Consider the following 26,183-nt stretch of genomic DNA (forward strand, 5'->3'; position numbering starts at 1 on the left):
CGCCTGAACGTCTGGAACATCTGCCAGGCGCTTGTGTAAAAGAATAGACAAAGCAGATATCTGTCCCTAGCTGATAATCCCTTCTCCAATCCTTCTTGGAGAAAAGATAATATCCTAGGAATCCTGATCTTACTCCATGAGTAACCCTTGGATTCACACCAATAAAGATATTTACGCCATATCTTATGATAGATTTTCCTGGTGATAGGGTTTCTAGCCTGAATCAAGGTATCAATGACCGACTCCACGCTTTGATAAAGTGAAGCGTTCAATCTCCAAGCAGTCAGATGCAGAGAAATTAGATTTGGATGCTTGAATGGACCCTGAATCAGAAGGTCCTGTCTCAGCGGCAGAGTCCATGGTGGAACGGATGACATGCCCACCAGATCTGCATACCAAGTCCTGCGTGGTCACGCAGGTGCTATCAAAATCATCGAAGCTCTCTCCTGCTTAATTCTGGCAATCAGACGAGGAAGGAGAGGGAATGGTGGAAACACATAAGCCAGGTTGAAGGACCAGGGCACTGCTAAAGCATCTATCAGTACTGCCTGGGGATCCCTTGACCTGGACCCGTAACAAGGAAGCTTGGCGTTCTGGCGAGACGCCATGAGATCCAATTCTGGTGTGCCCCATAGCTGAATCAGTTGGGCAAATACCTCCGGATGGAGCTCCCACTCCCCCGGATGAAAAGATTGACGACTTAGGAAATCCGCCTCCCAGTTCTCTATCCCTGGGATATGGATTGCTGAAAGATGGCAAGAGTGAGTCTCTGCCCATCGGATTATCTTGGAAACCTCTATCATCGCTAGAGAACTCTGTGTTGCCCTTTGATGATTGATATAAGCTACAGTCGTGATGTTGTCCGACTGAAATCTGATGAATTTGGTCACAGCCAGTTGAGGCCACACCTGAAGCGCATTGAATATCGCTCTCAGTTCTACAATGTTTATCGGGAGGAGAGCCTCCTCCCGAGTCCATAAACCCTGTGCTTTCAGGGAGTTCCAGACTGCACCCCAGCCCAGGAGGCTGGCATCTGTCGATACTATGACCCACTCTGGCCTGCGGAAAAACATTCCCCGGGACAGGTGAACCTGTGACAACCACCAGAGAAGAGAATCTCTGGTCTCCTGATCCAGATAAATCTGCATAATCCCCATTCCACTGTTCGAGCATGCATAGTTGCAGTGGTCTAAGGTGTAGGCGAGCAAATGGAACTATGTCCATTGCCGCTACCATTAGTCTGATTACCTCCATACACTGAGCCACTGACGGCCGAGGAATGGAATGAAGAGCTCGGCAGGTGGTTACAAGCTTTGATTTCCTGACCTCCATCAGAAATATTTTCATTTCTACCGAGTCTATCAGAGTCGCTAGGAAGGAAACTCTTGTGAGGGGGGAAAGAGAACTCTTTTTAATGTTCACCTTCCACCCATGAGATCTCAGAAAAGCCAACACGATGTCCGTGTGAGACTTGGCTCGTCTAGATAAGGCGCCAGTCCAGAAAGGCAAACCTGAGAAATTGGTAATGATCTCTGTGAATAGGGATATGCAGATACGCATCCTATAATTCCATGGTGGTCATATTTTGACCCTCCTGGATCAGTGGCAGAATAGTCTGAATAGTCTCCATCTTGAAAGATGAGATTCTGATTAATTTGTTTAGAATCTTGAGATCCAAGATTGGTCTGAAAGTTCCTTCTTTTCTTTCATGTAATTGGCAAGAGTCCATGAGCTAGTGACATATGGGATATACATTCCTACCAGGAGGGCCAAAGTTTCCCAAACCTCAAAATGCCTATAAATACACCCCCACCACACCTACAATTCAGTTTTTACAAACTTTGCCTCCTATGGAGGTGGTGAAGTAAGTTTGTGCTAGATTTCTTCGTTGATATGCGCTTCTCATGCTGAAGCCCGGTTCCTCTCAGAGTGCAGTGAATGACAGAGACGTGAAGGGAGTATTACCTATTGAATGCAATGGCCATCCTAACGGGGATCTATTTTATAGGTTCTCTGTTATCGGTTGTAGAGATTCATCTCCTACCTCCCTTTTCAGATCGACGATATACTCTTATATACTATTACCTCTACTGATTCTCGATTCAGTACTGGTTTGGCTATCTACTTTATGTAGATGAGTGTCTTTTGGTAAGTATGTTTTCCTTTATTAAGACACTCTTAGCTATGGTTTGGCACTTTAAATGTAAAGTTCTAAATATAATATTTGCCATGATTCAGGTTTATCAGTATATTTCCTTTTTTACAGACTGTCAGTTTCATTTTGGGAAATGCACATATAATTTTTTTTTATAATTTTTACAAACAGGTTTGAGTAAAACCCTAGCCCTTGTTCCGCTTTTGGAACTGGGTGAATCACTCCCATGGTATGTAGGTCTTCTACACAGCGTAAGAACGCCTCTCTTTTTGTCTGGTTTGCAGACAATTGAGAAAGGTGAAATCTCCCCCTTGATGGTGGAATCTGAAGTCCAGAAGATATCCCTTGGAAACAATCTCTAAAGCCCAGGAATCTTGAACATCTCTTGCCCAAGCCTGAGAGAAGAGAGAGAGTCTGCCCCCTACCAGATCCGGTCCCAGATCGGGGGCTACCCCTCCCTGCTGTCTTGGAGGCAGCTGCAGGCTTCTTGGCCTGTTTACTCTTGTTCCAAGCCTGGTTAGGTCTCCAGACTGACTTGGATTGAGCAGAGTTCCCCCTTTGCAGCAGGGGAAGAGGAAGCCGGACCACCCTTGAAGTTTCGAAAAGAACAAAAATTATTTTGTTTGGTCCTCATTTTATTTGTTTTATCCTGAGGGAGGGCATGGCCTTTCCCTCCAGTGATGTCTGAAATAATCTCCTTCAGTTCAGGCCCGAATAGGGTCTTTCCTTTGAAAGGGATGTTCAAAAGCTTAGATTTTGATGACACATCAGCTGACCAGGACTTAAGCCATAACACTCTACGCGCTAAATTGGCAAAACCTGAATCCTTTGCCGCTAATTTAGCAAGTTGAAAAGCGGCATCTGTAATGAAAGAATTAGCCAGATTAAGAGACTTAATTCTATCCAGAATATCATCTAATGGGGACTCCACCTGAAGAGCCTCTTCCAGAGCCTCGAACCAAAAAGCAGCTGCAGTAGTTACAGGAACAATGCACGCAATAGGTTGGAGAAGAAAACCTTGATGAACAAAATTTTTTTATCCATAGGATCTTTGAAAGCACAACTGTCTTCAATAGGTATAGTTGTACGCTTAGCCAGAGTAGAAATAGCTCCCTCCACCTTAGGGACCGTCTGCCACGAGTCCCGCATGGTGTCAGATATGGGAAACATTTTCTTAAAAACAGGAGGGGGAGCGAACGGAATACCTGGTCTATACCACTCCTTAGCAACAATGTCCGCAATCCTCTTAGGGACCGGAAACAACATCAGTGTAAACAGGAACCTCTAGGTATTTGTCCATTTTACACAATTTCTCTGGAACCACAATAGGGTCACAATCAACCAGAGTCGCTAAAACCTCCTTGAGCAACAAGCGGAGGTGTTCTAGCTTAAATTTAAAGGCCGTCATATCAGAGTCTGTCTGAGGGAGCGTCTTACCTGAATCAGAAATCTCTCCGTGATCTGTGGGGTGACAGTAGAGCGCTGGTACAAAGGAGATACCACACACTTACAGAATGAGAAGATCCTTCGTTCTTCTCAGTGTTGTTTGAGTGAGAAGGGGGGTGGGGAAAGTGCGCTAAAAAAAGCTAAAGGTATCAGAACAAAGTTTTGTTTTTCTTAGTGATCATTAGTGTTAAATTAATATTTGAAGATTGTTTATACTTGGCTATGTTTAAACAATGGTGAAAAAAAAATAAAAAAAAATAAAAATTGATTTTTTTTAAATATATGTGCTAAAATTGCTAAAATAAAAATTAGTTAATTTGTAGCATAAAACAATTGTAGAGAGAAAAGTGTTGTTCTTTAGATTTTATGTGCTAAGATTAGGAGTGGATTTAAACTTCTCTAAGTGATATCATAAAAATTTTACTAAAAATGTTACTAAAAAAGTCATGTGAATAAATGTATCGTTAACAGTGTTTACAATTTATTATGTGTGAAAACTCCTTGCATAGGGTAATACAGAACTGAGTAGTAAAAAAGTGGAATATCAATAGCAATATTTGAGATTATATATTTATGGGTCCAAAACTGAAAAATGGCAGGTTCCAAGGAACCTATCAGATAGCCCTTATACAGTAAATGCACACAGATGTAAAAATCTTACATATTTATTATCGAATAAAAAGTTTTACAATATAACAATTAGAAAAGGGGACGTCTCCCCAATTGCACAACCTAAAAATTCTCTAAAACCTAAAACATCTAAATAAAACGATCTCTGTAGTTGTCAGCAGATAGTCAAAAACTGTATATCATGTAAGCACAGTTAAATCTTATATTGTTAACTCTCGTAATGACTATTATTATAGTAGATTCGTTATCCGGAGTGAATTTTATCACCAAAAATTACAGGGTCTCTATACAAGTTCCGTAGTAGGTTGTAATGACAAACAGAGGTATGTTTTCTAGGGGTGATTACACACTCCCTTCAATTGTGGTAAAGTCAAATTGTAAAGCTTACTTTTTCTGAATCCTGGAAGAACTTCTGGAGCCTGTGTCCGTCGGCTATCTCTCAGCTGAGTCAGTACGCCGCATGGATCTTGGCGTCTGACGTCACTGGTATATTTGCCGGTTGTCAAAAAAAGAAGAAATTCACAGTTGGAGTGTATGTTGTATCCAGGTATAATTTGGGAGATAGGTTCTTTGTGTGCCAGTTAGTATTACACCCTGCACCTAGTGCCAATGCACGCAGGGATAGGTTAAACTCAAATATTGATGATTCAAAACATAGCAGAATAACCCAGGTTACCTCAGAGATTGATTAAAAGTTGATTTAGGATTCAGATGTCATCATCTGTAGTAGGCACAGTCACTTAGATCTTTTTCTGCAAACAGTTCTCTGCATTGAGTCTGCAGTTATGGAAAAGTTATAATCTCAAATATTGCTATTGATATTCCACTTTTTTACTACTTAGTTTCTAAGTTCTGTATTATCCTATGCAAGGAGTTTTCACACATAATAAATTGTAAACACTGTTAACGATACATTTATTCACATTACTTTTTTAGTAACATTTTTAGCACCATTTTTATGATATCACTTAGAGAAGTTTAAATCCACTCCTAATCTTAGCACATAAAATCTAAAGAACAACACTTTTCTCTCTACAATTGTTTTATGCTACAAATTAACTCATTTTTATTTTAGCAATTTTAGCACATATATATTTAAAAAAAAATCACATTTTTTTTTTATTTATTTTTTATTTTCACCATTGTTTAAACATAGCCAAGTATAAACAATCTTCAAATATTAATTTAACACTAATGATCACTAAGAAAAACAAAACTTTGTTCTGATACCTTTAGCTTTTTTTAGCGCACTTACCCCACCCCCCTTCTCACAGAAATCTCTCCCTCAGACAGCAAATCCCTTACCCCTACTTTAGAACATTGTGAGGGTATATCGGATACGGCTACTAAAGAGTCAGAAGGCCCAGCATTTGTTCTTAACCCAGAGCTATCACGCTTCCCTTGTAACCCAGGCAGTTTAGATAAAACCTCAGTGAGGGTAGTATTCATAACTGCGGCCATGAAGTAGATGCACTAGAGGTACTTGGCGTCACTTGTGCGGGCGTTACTGGTTGTGACACTTGGGGAGAACTAGATGGCATAACCTCATTTCTTTCTGTCTGAGAATCCTCTAGCGCTACATTTTTAAGGGCTACAATATGCTCTTTAAAATTTATAGACATATCAGTACAAGTGGGACACATTCTAAGAGGGGGTTCCACAATGGCTTCTAAACATATTGAACAAGGAGTTTCCTTGATGCCAGGCATGTTTAAAAGGCTAGTAATGAAACAAGCAAGCTTGGAAAAAACTTTATTCAAAGTAAAAACAACAATTAGAAAAAAATGGTACTGTGCCTTTAAGAGAAAAAAAGTGCACACGTTCTGCAAAAAAGTCTAAAAATGCAGCGAAATTTTTACAGTGTATTCATAAAGCTTTAGTAAGATTGCCCCACCAGCAAAATAAACATTTAACCCCTTAATGTAAAAACCGGATTGACAAACGTCAAAAACCGGAAAAAAACAGTCAGCTCCTTGCCACAGCTCTGCTGTGGCGCCTACCTGCTCTTAGGGGTTGATTTTGTGGGGAAAAATACTTCTTTTTGGCACTCAAATTACAGCAGGACCCTCCGGTGTAGCAGCTTGATGACTTGCAATGAAAAAACAACTGCGCATCTGAGGCGCGAAAATAGGCCCCTCCCACCTCACTCGATGTCTGTGGGGCCTTAAAGAAACACACTAAAGTGTTTCAAGCTAGCCATGTGGGTTAAAAAACCTTAAATAAGCCAAATGAACCTCCAAAAGTCCCTCAAAAACATTTTCCAATACTAGAATAAAACGTTAGCCTTCTTAACCAAATATGTGTCAACCAGGATTAATTTAGCCCTTATGCAAGCTGGTAATTCCACACTAAGTCTCTGAATACAGCTTACCCTTCCCCTCATGGGGATACTGTCAGCCTTTTCTTGAAATATCACAGTGCTTCTAGAAAAAAATGACTGAACATACCTCAGTGCAGCATAGCATGCAAACCGTTCCCCAACTGAAGTTTCCTGTACTCCTCAGCCTCTGTGGGAACAGCAGTGGATCTTAGTTACAAAATGCTAAGATCATCATCCTCCATGCAGAAATCTTCATCCCTTTTCTGCTTGAGGGTAAATATTACACACCGGTACCATTTAAAATAAACTCTTGCTTGAAAAAATAAAAACTAACATTTTTGTCAGCACAGTCACTTTACCCTTCCTATTGCTTAGAGCCGGCAAAGAGAATGACTGGGGGGTGGAGTTAGGGGAGGAGCTATATAGACAGCTCTGCTGTGGTGCTCTCTTTGCCACTTTCTGATGGCCTTAAGGAGGTCCGGAGGGCAAGACATGCCAAAGCCAGCTTGCACCGTCTCTGGTCAGTTAGAAATATCCTCATGGATATAGAAACTATTATAGTACCCAGGAATTCTAACCTGGTGCTTGGAATACAAGAACTCTTCTTTAAGTTTATCTTCCATCCATGTGATCGAAGAAGTGAGAGAAGATATACCAAAATGGTCCTCCACTAGACGAAAGGATGGTGCTTGAACCAGAATGTCATCCAAGTAGGGAGCTACTGCTATACCTTGGGTTCTGGCGACGGCCAAGAGAGCCCCTAGAACCTTTGTAAAGATTCTTGGTGCTGTACCTAGACCAAACGGAAGTGCAATGAACTGGAAGTGCTGATCCAGGAACGCAAACCTTAGGATTTGGAAGTGGTGCCTGTGGATTGGAACATGAAGTTAGGCATCCTTCAGATCTATAGTGTTCATGAACTGTCCTTCCTGAACTAGAGGAAGAATGGACCTTGTTCTCTCCATCTTGAACGAAGGGACATTTAGAAACTTGTTTAAGCACTTTAGGTCCAGAATTGGGCAGAAAGTTCCCTCCTTCTTTGGGACCACAAACAGGTTTGAGTAATATCCCAAACCTTTTTCTGCGATAGGAACCGGGACATTGACCCCTAAGGAGGACAGAACCCGCATGCACCCCAGAAAGGCTTCTCTCTTTTCTGGTTTGAAAGACAGGCTTGAGAGGAGAAATCTGCCCTTGGGTGGATGAGATTTGAAACCTATCTTGTATCCCTGAGCTATGACCTCCAGGACCCACGGATCCAGCACGTCCCTGGACCAAGCGTCTGAAAACCATGACAGTCTGCCCCCTACACGATCCAGCTCTGGATCGGGGGCCGCCCTTTCATGCCGATTTGTTCTTGTGCTTCTTGGATTTATTCCAGGTTTCAGCCAGCTTCCAAGTGCTCTTGGTTTGCTCGGGCTTAAAAGACTGCTGACGTTGGGACTTTTCAGAGCGAAAAGAACGAAAATGAGATCCTTGTTCCTTAGATTTGCTCTTTTTATCCTGCGGTAGGAAGGCACCCTTGCCACCTGCAAATGTGGAAATAATGGAGTCCAAGCCTGGACCAAATAAAATGTTTCCCTTAAAGGGGAGGGAAAGCAGTCTAGTCTTAGAAGTCATGTCCACAGAACATTAATTCAGCCAGAGCGCCCGACGTGTCGGCACTAAGAAACCAGAGATTTTAGTATTCAGGCGAATAATCTGCATGTTTGCATCACAGATAAAAGAATTAGCAAATGTCAAAGCCTTAAAGGATTACTTTCTGTTATAATTTTTAAGCTAAACAACTAACATATTAAAGTTAATAAACATTATTTAAAACCTACTGACCTATATTTTCTCCAAAACAAAGTTTCATAACGTTCTAAAAGTTATATCTTTTATTCGCCGATGATGTCACGTTATCCTGTCCACTATTTTCAGCACTGCATGTTCAAAATACTTAAACCAATAACTGTGTGTTTAAAGCGCCATTTTGAAACCTAGGTATTGTAAACGGATTGGTACAGAGCAAAGGATACCCACGGAGTGGGTTTGGAAAACAATTAAATTTGCAGACAAGATTTCTGATATACGGTAGAGATATGTTAATGAAATGCTATTGATAAAAAGCGTATTTGGGGGGGTAGTTAGTAACAGGCATAGAAAATATTTACTTACATTGGCCCTTTAATTCTTTCTTGGATAACATCAAGGGGACCCTCCACCTTGATCAAATCTGCTAAGGAGTCGCACCAGTAGGCCTCAGCTCCAGCAACCGAGGCAACACCCGCTGCCGATTGAAATAAATATCCCATATGCTGAAACATTTTTCTGAGAAAAGTTTCCATCTTCTTATCCATCGGCTCTCTGAAAGACAAGCAATCCTCAAGAGGGATAGTAGTACGCTTAGCTAACATGCAGATAGTGCCATCCACCTTAGGGACGGAACCCCACAACTCCAGCTGAGTCCGGGAACAATTTTTTAAAGACAAAGGGGAAAGGAAGATCCAATTCTATCCCATTCGTTCTTAAAAATGTTCGCAATTTTTACAGGTGCAGGAAAAGTTAGCAGCGCTACCCTGTCCTCGTACACTCTAATGCTGACAAAACCTTCTTTAGAAGAAAACGTAATTGTTCAATTTTAAATCTAAAGACTGGCTCCTCCGCAGCCGGAGGCCTAGAGGTAGCAGATTCAGAGTGTGACCCATCCTGGGATACTTGAAAGACAGACAAATCACTGGGTGTCCCTGGACCGGAGAGCTATGTTTAACCTTTCGCTGGTGCTTAGCAGGGCGAGGTAAAGCAGTAAGGGCCTCAGACACCGCCGTCTTTAAATGCACGGTAAAGTCTGATGGTAAAAGGATCCCTCCAGACGGAGGCTCAGGCATCCTACGGGAAGCTGCATGTGACAATGGAGATGACTGATGGGTATGCACCTCACGGGACGGCGAGTCCTCAGAGGTGGACAACTCAGTAGTACTAAAGGGGTTAACCTTCTTAGACATAATAACCTTGTTGAGCATATGGAACATAGTTGAGAGGGCGGGCACACCAAGGCTTCCTCACAATATAGACATAGCTTGCGCTAACAGTAGGATACAAATAAATTAACTTTTTATTTCTCACAAAAACAGCACCTTTATACCCCCAATGACTGGGGCACTCACCACCTCCTAGACCCAGGCAACCAGAGAAGAAGTGACTTCTCTGACAGCTAGCTTGGTCAGGGAAAAGAAAACTAAAGTGTGACCACTCCCGGTCACGTGGTGCGCAAGGCTTACACTGTAATCAGGCTTACCTTAAATATATCAGGCACTGTCAGCATTTTCTAGACCTTATCTCTCTAGAAAAAAATATACTGAACATACCTCAGAGCAGTTAATTCTGCAGGCCATTCCCCCAGCTGAAGTTTTCCCATACTCTTCAGTTAAGTGTGAGAACAGCAGTGGACCTTAGTTACAACCTGCTAAGATCATCAAAAACCTCAGGCAGAACTCTTCTTCTAATTTCTGCCTGAGGTAAAAACAGTACAACGCCGGTACCGTTTAAAAATAACAAACTTTTGATTGAAGATAAACTACACTAATTCACCACATATCTCTTGATACTTCCTTTCTTGTCGACAGCTGCAAGAGAATGACTGGGAGTGGCAGTTACGGGAGGAGCTATATAGACAGCTCTGCTGTGGGTGTCCTCTTGCAGCTTCCTGTTGGGAAGGAGAATATCCCACAAGTAATGGATGAATCCGGGGACTGGATACACCTTACAAGAGATAACGGAAAATTATAAAACGTTTATTTCAATAAAAAGCACCCCCTGCACCTCGCCACAGCCCTGCTGTGGCGCCTACCTGCCCTCAGGGGTCTGTAAAACCGGGTTAAACCTTCGATTTGGCCCAATACAGCTCACAAAGGCCCACCGGATTTGGAGCTTGCTGCTTGCCTGAGAAAAACTGTGCAACTGAGGTGCAAAAATAGGCCCCGCCCATCTCACTCGATGTCTCCCAGCCTAAATTAACCGCACCAGAGCGGTCTAAAACCTAGCCATGTGGGTTCATATAACCATAAATTAAGCCGTGTGTACCCATCTCAATAAAGCATAAAAACGTCTCTCAATTAAAAATGTTATCTGCACTCCCAGACATGTAAACGTTTGCCCACAAACATTCTAACATCAGTGTCAACCATTTTTTTATAGCCCATATATGCAAACTCAGTAATACCCCTCTTTAGGATTACTGCTTACCCTCTCCCTCATGGGGATACTGTCAGCCAATTCTGAAATAACCCAGTCTCTCCAGAAAAAAAATGACTGAACATACCTCACTGCTTATAGCATGAAAAAACAGAATTTATGCTTACCTGATCAATTACTTTCTCCAACGGTGTGTCCGGTCCACGGCGTCATCCTTACTTGTGGGAATATCTCTTCCCCAACAGGAAATGGCAAAGAGTCCCAGCAAAGCTGGCCATATAGTCCCTCCTAGGCTCCGCCCACCCCAGTCATTCGACCGACGGACAGGAGGAAAAATATAGGAGAAACCATATGGTACCGTGGTGACTGTAGTTAGAGAAAATAATTCATCAGACCTGATTAAAAAACCAGGGCGGGCCGTGGACCGGACACACCGTTGGAGAAAGTAATTTATCAGGTAAGCATAAATTCTGTTTTCTCCAACATTGGTGTGTCCGGTCCACGGCGTCATCCTTACTTGTGGGAACCAATACCAAAGCTTTAGGACACGGATGAAGGGAGGGAGCAAATCAGGTTACCTAAACGGAAGGCACCACGGCTTGCAAAACCTTTCTCCCAAAAATAGCCTCCGAAGAAGCAAAAGTATCAAATTTGTCAAATTTGGCAAAAGTGTGCAGTGAAGACCAAGTCGCTGCCTTACATATCTGGTCAACAGAAGCCTCGTTCTTGAAGGCCCATGTGGAAGCCACAGCCCTAGTGGAGTGAGCTGTGATTCTTTCAGGAGGCTGCCGTCCGGCAGTCTCATAAGCCAATCGGATGATGCTTTTAAGCCAAAAGGAAAGAGAGGTAGAAGTCGCTTTTTGACCTCTCCTTTTACCAGAATAGACAACAAACAAAGAAGATGTTTGTCTGAAATCTTTTGTAGCCTCTAAATAGAATTTTAGAGCACGGACTACGTCCAAATTGTGTAACAAACGTTCCTTCTTTGAAACTGGATTCGGACATAAAGAAGGTACAACTATCTCCTGGTTAATATTCTTGTTAGAAACAACCTTTGGAAGAAAACCAGGCTTAGTACGCAAAACCACCTTATCTGCATGGAACACCAGATAGGGCGGAGAACACTGCAGAGCAGATAACTCTGAAACTCTTCTAGCAGAAGAAATAGCAACCAAAAACAAAACTTTCCAAGATAGTAACTTAATATCTATGGAATGTAAAGGTTCAAACGGAACCCCTTGAAGAACTGAAAGAACTAGATTTAGACTCCAGGGAGGAGTCAAAGGTCTGTAAACAGGCTTGATCCTAACCAGAGCCTGAACAAATGCTTGAACATCTGGCACAGCTGCCAGTCTTTTGTGTAGTAAGACAGATAAAGCAGAGATCTGTCCCTTTAGAGAACTTGCAGATAATCCTTTCTCCAAACCTTCTTGTAGAAAGGAGAGAATCTTAGGAATTTTTATCTTATTCCATGGTAATCCTTTGAATTCAAACCAACAGATATATCTTTTCCATATTTTATGGTAAATCTTTCTAGTTACCGGTTTTCTGGCCTGAACCAGAGTATCTATCACAGAATCTGAAAACCCACGCTTTGATAGAATCAAGCGTTCAATCTCTAAGCCGTCAGCTGGAGGGAGACCAGATTTGGATGTTCGAATGGACCCTGAACAAGAAGGTCCTGTCTCAAAGGTAGCTTCCATGGTGGAACCGATGACATATTCACCAGGTCTGCATACCAAGTCCTGCGTGACCACGCAGGAGCTATCAAGATCACAGAGGCCCTCTCCTGTTTGATCCTGGCTACCAGCCTGGGAATGAGAGGAAACGGTGGAAATACATAAGCTAGGTTGAAGGTCCAAGGTGCTACTAGTGCATCTACTAGAGTCGCCTTGGGATCCCTGGATCTGGACCCGTAGCAAGGAACCTTGAAGTTCTGACGAGACGCCATCAGATCCATGTCTGGAATGCCCCATAATTGAGTTAGTTGGGCAAAGATCTCCGGGTGGAGTTCCCACTCCCCCGGATGGAAAGTCTGACGACTCAGATAATCCGCTTCCCAGTTTTCCACACCTGGGATGTGGATCTCAGATAGGTGGCAGGAGTGATCCTCCGCCCATTGAATTATTTTGGTCACCTCTTTCATCGCCAGGGAACTCCTTGTTCCCCCCTGATGATTGATATACGCAACAGTCGTTATGTTGTCTGATTGGAATCTTATGAATCTGGCCTTTGCTAGCTGAGGCCAAGCCCTGAGAGCATTGAAGATCGCTCTTAGTTCCAGAATGTTTATCGGGAGAAGAGACTCTTCCCGAGACCATAGTCCCTGAGCTTTCAGGGATTCCCAGACCGCACCCCAGCCCACTAGACTGGCGTCGGTTGTGACAATGACCCACTCTGGTCTGCGGAAGCTCATTCCCTGGGATAGATGGTCCAGGGTCAGCCACCAACGGAGTGAATCTCTGGTCTTCTGATTTACTTGAATCATTGGAGACAAGTCTGTATAGTCCCCATTCCACTGTTTCAGCATGCACAGTTGTAATGGTCTTAGATGAATTCGTGCAAAAGGAACTATGTCCATTGCTGCAACCATCAACCCTACTACTTCCATGCACTGCGCTATGGAAGGACGTGGAACAGAATGAAGAACTTGACAAGCGCTTAGAAGTTTTGACTTTCTGACCTCTGTCAGAAAAATCCTCATTTCTAAGGAATCTATTATTGTTCTAAATAAGGGAACTCTTGTTGACGGAGACAGAGAACTTTTTTCTATGTTCACCTTCCATCCGTGTGATCTGAGAAAGGCCAGAACGATGTCTGTATGTCGTCCAAGTAAGGTACTACTGCAATGCCCCTCGTTCTTAGAACCGCTAGAAGGGACCCTAGTACCTTTGTGAAAATCCTTGGAGCAGTGGCTAACCCGAATGGGAGGGCCACAAACTGGTCATGTTTGTCCAGAAAGGCGAACCTTAGGAACTGATGATGTCCTTTAGATCCACGGTAGTCATAAATTGACCTTCCTGGATAGTGGGTAGAATCGTTCGAATGGTTTCCATCTTGAACGATGGTACCCTGAGAAATTTGTTTAGGATCTTCAAGTCCAAAATTGGTCTGAAAGTTCCCTCTTTTTTGGGAACTACGAACAGATTTGAATAAAATCCCATTCCTTGTTCCTTTAGTGGAACTGGGTGTATCACTCCCATCTTTAACAGGTCTTCTACACAATGTAAGAACGCCTGTCTCTTTATTTGGTTTAAGGATAAGTGAGACATGTGGAACCTTCCCCTTGGGGGTAGTTCCCTGAATTCCAGAAGATAACCCTGAGAAACTATTTCTAGTGCCCAGGGATCCTGAACATCTCTTGCCCAAGCCTGAGCAAAGAGAGAGAGTCTGCCCCCAACTAGATCCGGTCCCGGATCGGGGGCTACTCCTTCATGCTGTTTTGTTAGCAGCAGCAGGCTTCTTGGCCTGCTTACCCTTGTTCCAGCCTTGCATCGGTTTCCAGGCTGGTTTGGGTTGTGAGACATTACCCTCTTGCTTAGAGGATGCAGAATTAGAGGCCGGTCCGTTCCTGAAATTGCGAAAGGAACGAAAATTAGACTTATTCTTGGCCTTGAAAGGCCTATCTTGTGGAAGGGCGTGGCCCTTTCCCCCAGTGATGTCTGAGATAATCTCTTTCAATCCTGGTCCAAATAGAGTTTTACCTTTGAAAGGGATGTTAAGCAATTTTGTCTTGGATGACACATCCCCTGACCAAGACTTTAGCCAAAGCGCTCTGCGCGCCACGATTGCAAACCCTGAATTTTTCGCCGCTAATCTAGCTAATTGCAAAGCGGCATCTAAAATAAAAGAGTTAGCCAACTTAAGTACGTGAACTCTGTCCATAACCTCCTCATATGGAGTCTCTCTACTGAGCGACTTTTCTAGTTCCTCGAACCAGAACCACGCTGCTGTAGTGACAGGAACAATGCACGAAATGGGTTGTAGAAGGTAACCTTGCTGTACAAAAATCTTTTTAAGCAAACCCTCCAATTTTTTATCCATAGGATCTTTGAAAGCACAACTATCCTCGATAGGAATAGTAGTGCGCTTGTTTAGAGTAGAAACTGCCCCCTCGACCTTAGGGACTGTCTGCCATAAGTCCTTTCTGGGGTCGACCATAGGAAATAATTTCTTAAATATAGGAGGGGGAACAAAAGGTATGCCGGGCTTCTCCCACTCCTTATTCACTATGTCCGCCACCCGCTTGGGTATAGGAAAAGCGTCGGGGTGCACCGGAACCTCTAGGAACTTGTCCATCTTGCATAATTTCTCTGGAATGACCAAGTTGTCACAATCATCCAGAGTAGATAACACCTCCTTAAGCAGTGCGCGGAGATGTTCTAATTTAAATTTAAATGTCACAACATCAGGTTCAGCTTGTTGAGAAATTTTTCCTGAATCTGAAATTTCCCCATCTGACAAAACCTCCCTCATGGCCACTTCAGATTGGTGTGAGGGTATGACAGAGCAATTATCATCAGCGCCCTCCTGCTCTTCAGTGTTTAAAACAGAGCAATCGCGCTTTCTCTGATATGTAGGCATTTTGGATAAAATATTTGCTATGGAGTTATCCATTACAGCCGTCAATTGTTGCATGGTAATAAGCATTGGCGCGCTAGATGTACTAGGGGCCTCCTGCGTGGGCAAAACTGGTGTAGACACAGTAGGAGATGATGTAGTATCATGTTTAATCCCCTCATCTGAGGAATCATCTTGGGCAATTTCATTATCTGTGGCAGTATTGTCCTTACTTTGTTTGGACGCTATGGCACAATTATCACACAAATTTAAATGGGGAGACACATTGGCTTTCATACATATAGAACATAGCTTATCCGAAGGCACAGACATGTTAAACAGGCTTAAACTTGTCAATAAAGCACAAAAAACGTTTTAAAACAAAACCGTTACTGTCTCTTTAAATTTTAAACAGAAAACACTTTATTAATGAATATGTGAAAAAGTATGAAGGAATTGTTCAAAAATTACCAAAATTTCACCACAGTGTCTTAAAGCATTAAGAGTATTGCACACATTTTCAGAGCTTTAACCCTTAAAATAACGGAACCGGAGCCGTTTACAAATTTAACCCCTATACAGTCCCAGCTATAGCCTTTGCTGTGACCTAACCAAGCCCAGAGGGGAATACGATACCAAGTGACGCCTTCTAGAAACTTTTCCAGCTACTTTCAGATCCTCACACATGCATCTGCATGTCTTGCTCTCAAAAAACAACTGCGCAGTAATGTCGCGAAAATGAGGCTCAGCCTACAACTGGGAAGGCCCCCCTGACTGGAAAAGGTGTCTAACATAGTGCCTGCCGTTAAAAAACGTTCCCCAAGTTTATAAATGAGAATTATCAGCATAAACATGTATAAAATGCCCAAATAAAGCAATCGATTTAGCCCATAAAAGTGTCTACCAGTTTTATAGCCCATATTAAGCCCTTTATTCTGTTTGCTTGACTAAGAAAATGGCTTACCGGTCCCCATGAGGGGAAATGACAGCCTTCCAGCATTATATGGTCTTGTTAGAAATATGGCTAGTCATACCTTAAGCAGAAAAGTCTGCTAACTGTTTCCCCCAACTGAAGTTACTTCATCTCAACAGTCCTATGTGGAAACAGCAATCGATTTTAGTTACTGTCTGCTAAAATCATCTTCCTCTCACAAACAGAAATCTTCATCCTTTTCTGTTTCAGAGTAAATAGTACATACCAGCACTATTTTAAAATAACAAACACTTGATAGAAGAATAAAAAACTACATTTAAACACCAAAAAACTCTTAACCATCTCCGTGGAGATGTTGCCTGTGCCACGGCAAAGAGAATGACTGGGGTGGGCGGAGCCTAGGAGGGACTATATGGCCAGCTTTGCTGGGACTCTTTGCCATTTCCTGTTGGGGAAGAGATATTCCCACAAGTAAGGATGACGCCGTGGACCGGACACACCAATGTTGGAGAAACGTTCCTCACACTGAAGTTTCTTAAGTACTCCTCAGCCATTCTGTGGGAACTGCACTGGCTCTTAGTAACAACTGCTAAGATCATCAGCCTCCAGGCAGAAGTCTTCATCCATCTGCTGCCTGAGGGAAAATAGTACACACCGGTACCATTTAAAATAAAAAACTCTTGCTTGAAGAAAATAAAGACTAACATTTTATCACCTCTTTCACTTTACCCTTCCTAGTACGTAGAGTAGGCAAAGAGAATGACTGCGGGGTGGAGTCAAGGGAGGAGCTATATAGACAGCTCTGCAGTGGTGCTCTTTGCCACTTCCTGTTAGCAGGAGGATAATATCCCACAAGTAAAGGATGAATCCGTGGACTCGTCATATCTTATAGAAGAAATAAATCTCACACATAAAGCAGCATAAAATAAAAGTAACACATTTGTTTAATCCCCACTGTTCAATAACCTCACTCAGGAGATATTAACCCATGATTCTATAAAGATAAAAGGAGTCGCACTGTGACCCTGTCTTCAGCAATTTCAACATAAGTAAAAATGTAAATGATCTTACCAGAATCCGTGCTGTGGAACAGAAACACAGCCTCTCAAGTGTGACAGTCTTGTAGCATTGCTCCTGACATGGACTTGAGTGAAGAAAACAAACAGTGAAACTCATCAACACTGGTTGCTTAAGGAGTTGTTAGCAGGCAGTCTGGACAGGTACGCAGAAAGACTCTCCCTGCATCTCCAGACTAACTTTTGTCAATGCTCTCACTGAGAGGCTGACAAGACTACTTAAAACTCCAGTTCCATATCGAAATGCATGTATCCCTCCTGAGGAACAACTTTGAATCTTCTGACACTTCTCTGCCATCCTCCTGTGACGAAAGGCAAAGAATGACTGGGGGATAGGGGAAAGTGTAAGAGGTATTTAAACCTTTGGCTGGGGTGTCTTTGCCTCCTCCTGGTGGCCAGGTTCAGTATTTCCCAACAGTAAGGAATGAAGCCATGGACTCTCCTTATATTAAGAAGGAAAAACTACTATTGAAAAAAATAAATTAATTCTGCAAATTTATATCCATTCTCCTATATATGATATATATAACAGGCTTGAGAGAATGGGAAACTGAGCAAAAATGTATAAAAAAAGAAAACTGATTAATAAAATGCTTCATGAAAGCTCTCTAAATGTTTCCTGAGAACACTGAATGAGCTGGGGGCGGAGCTTATAACAGCAATTTTGGCTGGAAATTTTAGCGCCAAAAAAATGGCACAAAATGATGACACGTCAACCTATGACATAAATAGCATCATCACATGTGCGACATACAAAGCTGTAGTGGATTTCTAATACACCTATCACTCTAAAAAGCAGATAAGAGTTTTGATTGTATATACAAAAAAAAAAAAAAAAAAAAGTACCTAAATAAAGCCTAATGGATGCTATAAATCAAAGCTAAGGAGCCGGCCCATTTTTGGTTCAGCACCTGGGTTGCGCTTGCTGATTGGTGGCTAAATGTACACACCAATCAGCAAGCCCTATCCAGGGTGCTGAACCACTGCTCTTTAGCTTACATTCCGGACTTTTCAAATAATTATAGCAAGAGAACGAAGAAAAATTGATAATAGGAGTAAATTAGAAAGTTGCTTAAAAGTGCACACTTTATCCTTTTAAGTCATGCTTTGCAGGATGGTGATATTTTAAGCAGTTCATACTTCCCTGTAGAATGTATACTAACTTTGTAGGGTCTGCTCCTTTAAAGTAGGCATTGACAGACTCAGACAAAGCCACGGCAACAGGCAAGGTGTCTTGGTTTCCAAGGGTGACCGGGCTGGGACCACGGGATATGCCTAGAGTACAAAGACATTTAAGTATATATATATATATAAAAAACAGGGGCTACAGACCACCAACTATTGATTATTTTAATTAACATTATTCCATATTTATAAGATTCTATCACATGCAGTTAATGCACATTTATTGGGAAATTAAAGCCAAACAAATGTATGAATTTTTTTTAAATTTTCGAATAGACATATTTTGGTAATGCACTCAAGCAAAAATACGTCTGTAAAACATTTTAGCGGTATCTTTTATTATGCAAGCAATCTGCTGATAATATGTCCAAAACTTACTAACACGTTCACAAACCTCCAATTTAATTGGTCTAAAACTGAGCTGCATCATATCCCCCCCCCCCCCCCCCTCAGAGACATCCAACACCTGACATTTCTCTTACAGTTGGAGACTATTCTCAACACCTCACCCCAGGTCTACTGTCTTGGGGTCACATTTGAATCTGAACTCACATTCACTTCAAATATCCAAGCTCTTTCCAAATCCTGCCATGCAAACCTAAGCAACATTTCCAGAATCGACCTTTCCTTACTCAAGAAACTACAAAAAACAGAATTTATGTTTACCTGATAAATTACTTTCTCCAACGGTGTGTCCGGTCCACGGCGTCATCCTTACTTGTGGGATATTCTCTTCCCCAACAGGAAATGGCAAAGAGCCCAGCAAAGCTGGTCACATGATCCCTCCTAGGCTCCGCCTACCCCAGTCATTCGACCGACGTTAAGGAGGAATATTTGCATAGGAGAAACCATATGATACCGTGGTGACTGTAGTTAAAGAAAATAAATTATCAGACCTGATTAAAAAACCAGGGCGGGCCGTGGACCGGACACACCGTTGGAGAAAGTAATTTATCAGGTAAACATAAATTCTGTTTTCTCCAACATAGGTGTGTCCGGTCCACGGCGTCATCCTTACTTGTGGGAACCAATACCAAAGCTTTAGGACACGGATGAAGGGAGGGAGCAAATCAGGTCACCTAAATGGAAGGCACCACGGCTTGCAAAACCTTTCTCCCAAAAATAGCCTCAGAAGAAGCAAAAGTATCAAACTTGTAAAATTTGGTAAAAGTGTGCAGTGAAGACCAAGTCGCTGCCCTACATATCTGATCAACAGAAGCCTCGTTCTTGAAGGCCCATGTGGAAGCCACAGCCCTAGTGGAATGAGCTGTGATTCTTTCAGGAGGCTGCCGTCCGGCAGTCTCGTAAGCCAATCTGATGATGCTTTTAATCCAAAAAGAGAGAGAGGTAGAAGTTGCTTTTTGACCTCTCCTTTTACCAGAATAAACAACAAACAAGGAAGATGTTTGTCTAAAATCCTTTGTAGCATCTAAATAGAATTTTAGAGCGCGAACAACATCCAAATTGTGCAACAAACGTTCCTTCTTCGAAACTGGTTTCGGACACAAAGAAGGCACGACTATCTCCTGGTTAATGTTTTTGTTAGAAACAACTTTTGGAAGAAAACCAGGTTTAGTACGTAAAACCACCTTATCTGCATGGAACACCAGATAAGGAGGAGAACACTGCAGAGCAGATAATTCTGAAACTCTTCTAGCAGAAGAAATTGCAACCAAAAACAAAACTTTCCAAGATAATAACTTAATATCAACGGAATGTAAGGGTTCAAACGGAACCCCCTGAAGAACTGAAAGAACTAAGTTGAGACTCCAAGGAGGAGTCAAAGGTTTGTAAACAGGCTTGATTCTAACCAGAGCCTGAACAAAGGCTTGAACATCTGGCACAGCTGCCAGCTTTTTGTGAAGTAACACAGACAAGGCAGAAATCTGTCCCTTCAAGGAACTTGCAGATAATCCTTTCTCCAATCCTTCTTGAAGAAAGGATAGAATCTTAGGAATCTTAACCTTGTCCCAAGGGAATCCTTTAGATTCACACCAACAGATATATTTTTTCCATATTTTGTGGTAAATTTTTCTAGTTACAGGCTTTCTGGCCTGAACAAGAGTATCAATAACAGAATCTGAGAACCCTCGTTTTGATAAGATCAAGCGTTCAATCTCCAAGCAGTCAGCTGGAGTGAGACCAGATTCGGATGTTCGAACGGACCTTGAACAAGAAGGTCTCGTCTCAAAGGTAGCTTCCATGGTGGAGCCGATGACATATTCACCAGATCTGCATACCAAGTCCTGTGTGGCCACGCAGGAGCTATCAAGATCACCGACGCCCTCTCCTGATTGATCCTGGCTACCAGCCTGGGGATGAGAGGAAACGGCGGGAATACATAAGCTAGTTTGAAGGTCCAAGGTGCTACTAGTGCATCTACTAGAGTCGCCTTGGGATCCCTGGATCTGGACCCGTAGCAAGGAACCTTGAAGTTCTGACGAGAGGCCATGAGATCCATGTCTGGAATGCCCCACAGTTGAGTAATTTGGGCAAAGATTTCCGGATGGAGTTCCCACTCCCCCGGATGCAATGTCTGACGACTCAGAAAATCCGCTTCCCAATTTTCCACTCCTGGGATGTGGATTGCAGACAGGTGGCAGGAGTGAGTCTCCGCCCATTGAATGATTTTGGTCACTTCTTCCATCGCCAGGGAACTCCTTGTTCCCCCCTGATGGTTGATGTACGCAACAGTCGTCATGTTGTCTGATTGAAACCGTATGAACTTGGCCTTTGCTAGCTGAGGCCAAGCCTTGAGAGCATGGAATATCGCTCTCAGTTCCAGAATATTTATCGCTAGAAGAGATTCTTCCCGAGACCAAAGACCCTGAGCTTTCAGGGATCCCCAGACCGCGCCCCAGCCCATCAGACTGGCGTCGGTCGTGACAATGACCCACTCTGGTCTGCGGAAGGTCATCCCTTGTGACAGGTTGTCCAGGGACAGCCACCAACGGAGTGAGTCTCTGGTCCTCTGATTTACTTGTATCTTCGGAGACAAGTCTGTATAGTCCCCATTCCACTGACTGAGCATGCACAGTTGTAATGGTCTTAGATGAATGCGCGCAAAAGGAACTATGTCCATTGCCGCTACCATCAAACCTATTACTTCCATGCACTGCGCTATGGAAGGAAGAGGAACGGAATGAAGTGTTTGACAAGAGTTTAGAAGTTTTGTTTTTCTGGCCTCTGTCAGAAAAATCCTCATTTCTAAGGAGTCTATTATTGTTCCCAAGAAGGGAACCCTTGTCGACGGAGATAGAGAACTCTTTTCCACGTTCACTTTCCATCCGTGAGATCTGAGAAAGGCCAGGACTATGTCCGTGTGAGCCTTTGCTTGAGGAAGGGACGACGCTTGAATCAGAATGTCGTCCAAGTAAGGTACTACTGCAATGCCCCTTGGTCTTAGCACCGCTAGAAGGGACCCTAGTACCTTTGTGAAAATCCTTGGAGCAGTGGCTAATCCGAAAGGAAGCGCCACGAACTGGTAATGCTTGTCCAGGAATGCGAACCTTAGGAACCGATGATGTTCCTTGTGGATAGGAATATGTAGATACGCATCCTTTAAATCCACCGTGGTCATGAATTGACCTTCCTGGATGGAAGGAAGAATTGTTCGAATGGTTTCCATTTTGAACGATGGAACCTTGAGAAACTTGTTTAAGATCTTGAGATCTAAGATTGGTCTGAACGTTCCCTCTTTTTTGGGAACTATGAACAGATTGGAGTAGAACCCCATCCCTTGTTCTCCTAATGGAACAGGATGAATCACTCCCATTTTTAACAGGTCTTCTACACAATGTAAGAATGCCTGTCTCTTTATGTGGTCTGAAGACAATTGAGACCTGTGGAACCTCCCCCTTGGGGGGAGCCCCTTGAATTCCAGAAGATAACCTTGGGAGACTATTTCTAGTGCCCAAGGATCCAGAACATCTCTTGCCCAAGCCTGAGCGAAGAGAGAGAGTCTGCCCCCCACCAGATCCGGTCCCGGATCGGGGGCCAACATTTCATGCTGTCTTGGTAGCAGTGGCAGGTTTCTTGGCCTGCTTTCCCTTGTTCCAGCCTTGCATTGGTCTCCAGGCTGGCTTGGCTTGAGAAGTATTACCCTCTTGCTTAGAGGACGTAGCACTTGGGGCTGGTCCGTTTCTACGAAAGGGACGAAAATTAGGTTTATTTTTGGCCTTGAAAGACCTATCCTGAGGAAGGGCGTGGCCCTTACCCCCAGTGATATCAGAGATAATCTCTTTCAAGTCAGGGCCAAACAGCGTTTTCCCCTTGAAAGGAATGTTAAGGAGTTTGTTCTTGGAAGACGCATCCGCTGACCAAGATTTCAACCAAAGCGCTCTGCGCGCCACAATAGCAAACCCAGAATTCTTCGCCGCTAACCTAGCCAATTGCAAAGTGGCGTCTAGGGTGAAAGAATTAGCCAATTTGAGAGCACGGATTCTGTCCATAATCTCCTCATAAGGAGGAGAATCACTATCGATCGCCTTTACTAGCTCATCGAACCAGAAACACGCGGCTGTAGTGACAGGGACAATGCATGAAATTGGTTGTAGAAGGTAACCTTGCTGAACAAACATCTTTTTAAGCAAACCTTCTAATTTTTTATCCATAGGATCTTTGAAAGCACAACTATCTTCTATGGGTATAGTGGTGCGTTTGTTTAAAGTAGAAACCGCTCCCTCGACCTTGGGGACTGTCTGCCATAAGTCCTTTCTGGGGTCGACCATAGGAAACAATTTTTTAAATATGGGGGGAGGGACGAAAGGTATACCGGGCCTTTCCCATTCTTTATTTACAATGTCCGCCACCCGCTTGGGTATAGGAAAAGCTTCTGGGAGCCCCGGGACCTCTAGGAACTTGTCCATTTTACATAGTTTCTCTGGGATGATCAAATTCTCACAATCATCCAGAGTGGATAACACCTCCTTAAGCAGAGCGCGGAGATGTTCCAACTTAAATTTAAATGTAATCACATCGGGTTCAGCTTGTTGAGAAATTTTCCCTGAATCTGAAATTTCTCCCTCAGACAAAACCTCCCTGGCCCCCTCAGACTGGTGTAGGGGCATTTCAGAACCATTATCATCAGCGTCCTCATGCTCTTCAGTATCTAAAACAGAGCAGTCGCGCTTACGCTGATAAGTGGGCATTTTGGCTAAAATGTTTTTGATAGAATTATCCATTACAGCCGTTAATTGTTGCATAGTAAGGAGTATTGGCGCGCTAGATGTACTAGGGGCCTCCTGAGTGGGCAAGACTCGTGTAGACGAAGGAGGGAATGATGCAGTACCATGCTTACTCCCCTCACTTGAGGAATCATCTTGGGCATCATTTTCATTGTCACATAAATCACATTTATTTAAATGAGAAGGAACCTTGGCTTCCCCACATTCAGAACACAGTCTATCTGGTAGTTCAGACATGTTAAACAGGCATAAACTTGATAACAAAGTACAAAAAACGTTTGAAAATAAAACCGTTACTGTCACTTTAAATTTTAAACTGAACACACTTTATTACTGCAATTGCGAAAAAGTATGAAGGAATTGTTCAAAATTCACCAAAATTTCACCACAGTGTCTTAAAGCCTTAAAAGTATTGCACACCAAATTTGGAAGCTTTAACCCTTAAAATAACGGAACCGGAGCCGTTTTTAACTTTAACCCCTTTACAGTCCCTGGTATCTGCTTTGCTGAGACCCAACCAAGCCCAAAGGGGAATACGATACCAAATGACGCCTTCAGAAAGTCTTTTCTATGTATCAGAGCTCCTCACACATGCGACTGCATGTCATGCTTCTCAAAAACAAGTGCGCAATACCGGCGCGAAAATGAGGCTCTGCCTATGATTAGGGAAAGCCCCTAGAGAATAAGGTGTCTAAAACAGTGCCTGCCGATATTATTTTACAAAAATACCCAGATTAAATGATTCCTCAAGGCTAAATATGTGTTATATATGAATCGATTTAGCCCAGAAAATGTCTACAGTCTTAATAAGCCCTTGTGAAGCCCTTATTTACTGTCTGAATAAAAATGGCTTACCGGATCCCAGAGGGAAAATGACAGCTTCCAGCATTACATCGTCTTGTTAGAATGTGTCATACCTCAAGCAGCAAAAGACTGCTCACTGTTCCCCCAACTGAAGTTAATTCCTCTCAACAGTCCTGTGTGGAACAGCCATGGATTTTAGTAACGGTTGCTAAAATCATTTTCCTCTTACAAACAGAAATCTTCATCTCTTTTCTGTTTCAGAGTAAATAGTACATACCAGCACTATTTTAAAATAACAAACTCTTGATTGAATAATAAAAACTACAGTTAAACACTAAAAAACTCTAAGCCATCTCCGTGGAGATGTTGCCTGTACAACGGCAAAGAGAATGACTGGGGTAGGCGGAGCCTAGGAGGGATCATGTGACCAGCTTTGCTGGGCTCTTTGCCATTTCCTGTTGGGGAAGAGAATATCCCACAAGTAAGGATGACGCCGTGGACCGGACACACCTATGTTGGAGAAATCCAAATTCACTCCCTCCTTTTGTCACGCAGACTACTGCAATCTACTTCTTAATGGCCTTCCAAAACTCGGCCTCTCCCCCCTTTCATCTATAATGAATGCTTCAGCAAGACTCATCCACCTAAGTAGCTGATCTACACCAGCTGCTCCAATCTGCGAGTCTCTACACTGGTTCCCCATACAATTCAAAGTATTAACCCTAACCTATAAAGCACTAAACAGCCTTACTCCCAACTAGACTTTCGTTTTCTCTCTAAATACTCCCTGAGCCATCCTCTTATAATCCTTGTGACAAGCTACCCCAAACCTTATGTCTCTGACCCTGAATCTGTAAACTGTAAGCACTTTCAAAGCAGGGCCCTCCTCCTTCTGTACAAGTTTTATTTAGTCTGTTTTGTTTTGTATCTTATCACTAACCTATGTCATTGTATACCCTTATCTCTGTACCCAGTGTTAAAGAATTTGACTGCGCTATACAAATAAATGATAATAACCGTTCCTCCTCAGTGTGCTGGCTGTGGCATTATATCTATGTTAATACAATGAGTTATAGCACACTAACAGGCACAAACAGTAATTATGGATGTGAGATCTGTGACTATGTCACATGCACAGTAAAAGCAAATTAAAAAAAAAATATATATGACAAAAAAACATTGTAAGCACAATTTTCAGAACTAAGATTGCAGGAAAAGTAGGTAAAATAATGAATGTACATTATTATTTTACAATGATGAAAAAGTAAATCAAGCATATTATACATATCTCAAATCTTACCAAACACATGCAAACTCCTGGGCCTACCTCAGTATGCCCTCATGGAAAGAGGCCAATTTTCAAGACCACCAAGAGCAAGAGGTAATTTTGAGAATAGAAGCAAATAGGATTTTATGTTTAATTGTACGCTGTACGCTGTAAAAGGTTACCTTTCTATGTTGTCTAAGTTTAACATGTAAGCATTATTTTTTCATATATTGCAAGATATTTAAAAGAACCCTGCAGATAACTTGCATGCAATGATTTTAAAATGACACATAACAAAGGGACATATTAGTACTTTTCTATACCTATATTACCCCATTGCTCAAGAATAGTTAAGTATTTCCTTAGTAGGGATCTATTAACCATTTCCCAGCATTTTCAAAAAATTTTTTAAATATAAAACATGGTGTTTTTCCACTGCCCACA

At 42.5% G+C, this 26,183-nt stretch overlaps 1 protein-coding gene across 2 annotated transcripts in view; it reads right to left on the reverse strand.

Annotated features, from left to right (window-relative positions):
• FCHO2 (FCH and mu domain containing endocytic adaptor 2) overlaps positions 1–26,183 on the reverse strand; it is a 505,609-nt gene that overhangs the window by 163,917 nt on the left and 315,509 nt on the right. For both annotated transcript variants that reach the window (XM_053701433.1, XM_053701434.1), the window contains exon 20: positions 18,461–18,572. In XM_053701433.1, the coding sequence (XP_053557408.1) occupies positions 18,461–18,572 (112 nt within the window). The remainder of the gene's footprint in view (positions 1–18,460; positions 18,573–26,183) is intronic.

Source organism: Bombina bombina, chromosome 2, assembly GCF_027579735.1.
Source record: "Bombina bombina isolate aBomBom1 chromosome 2, aBomBom1.pri, whole genome shotgun sequence".
In the NCBI taxonomy this organism is placed as follows: Eukaryota; Metazoa; Chordata; class Amphibia; order Anura; family Bombinatoridae; genus Bombina; species Bombina bombina.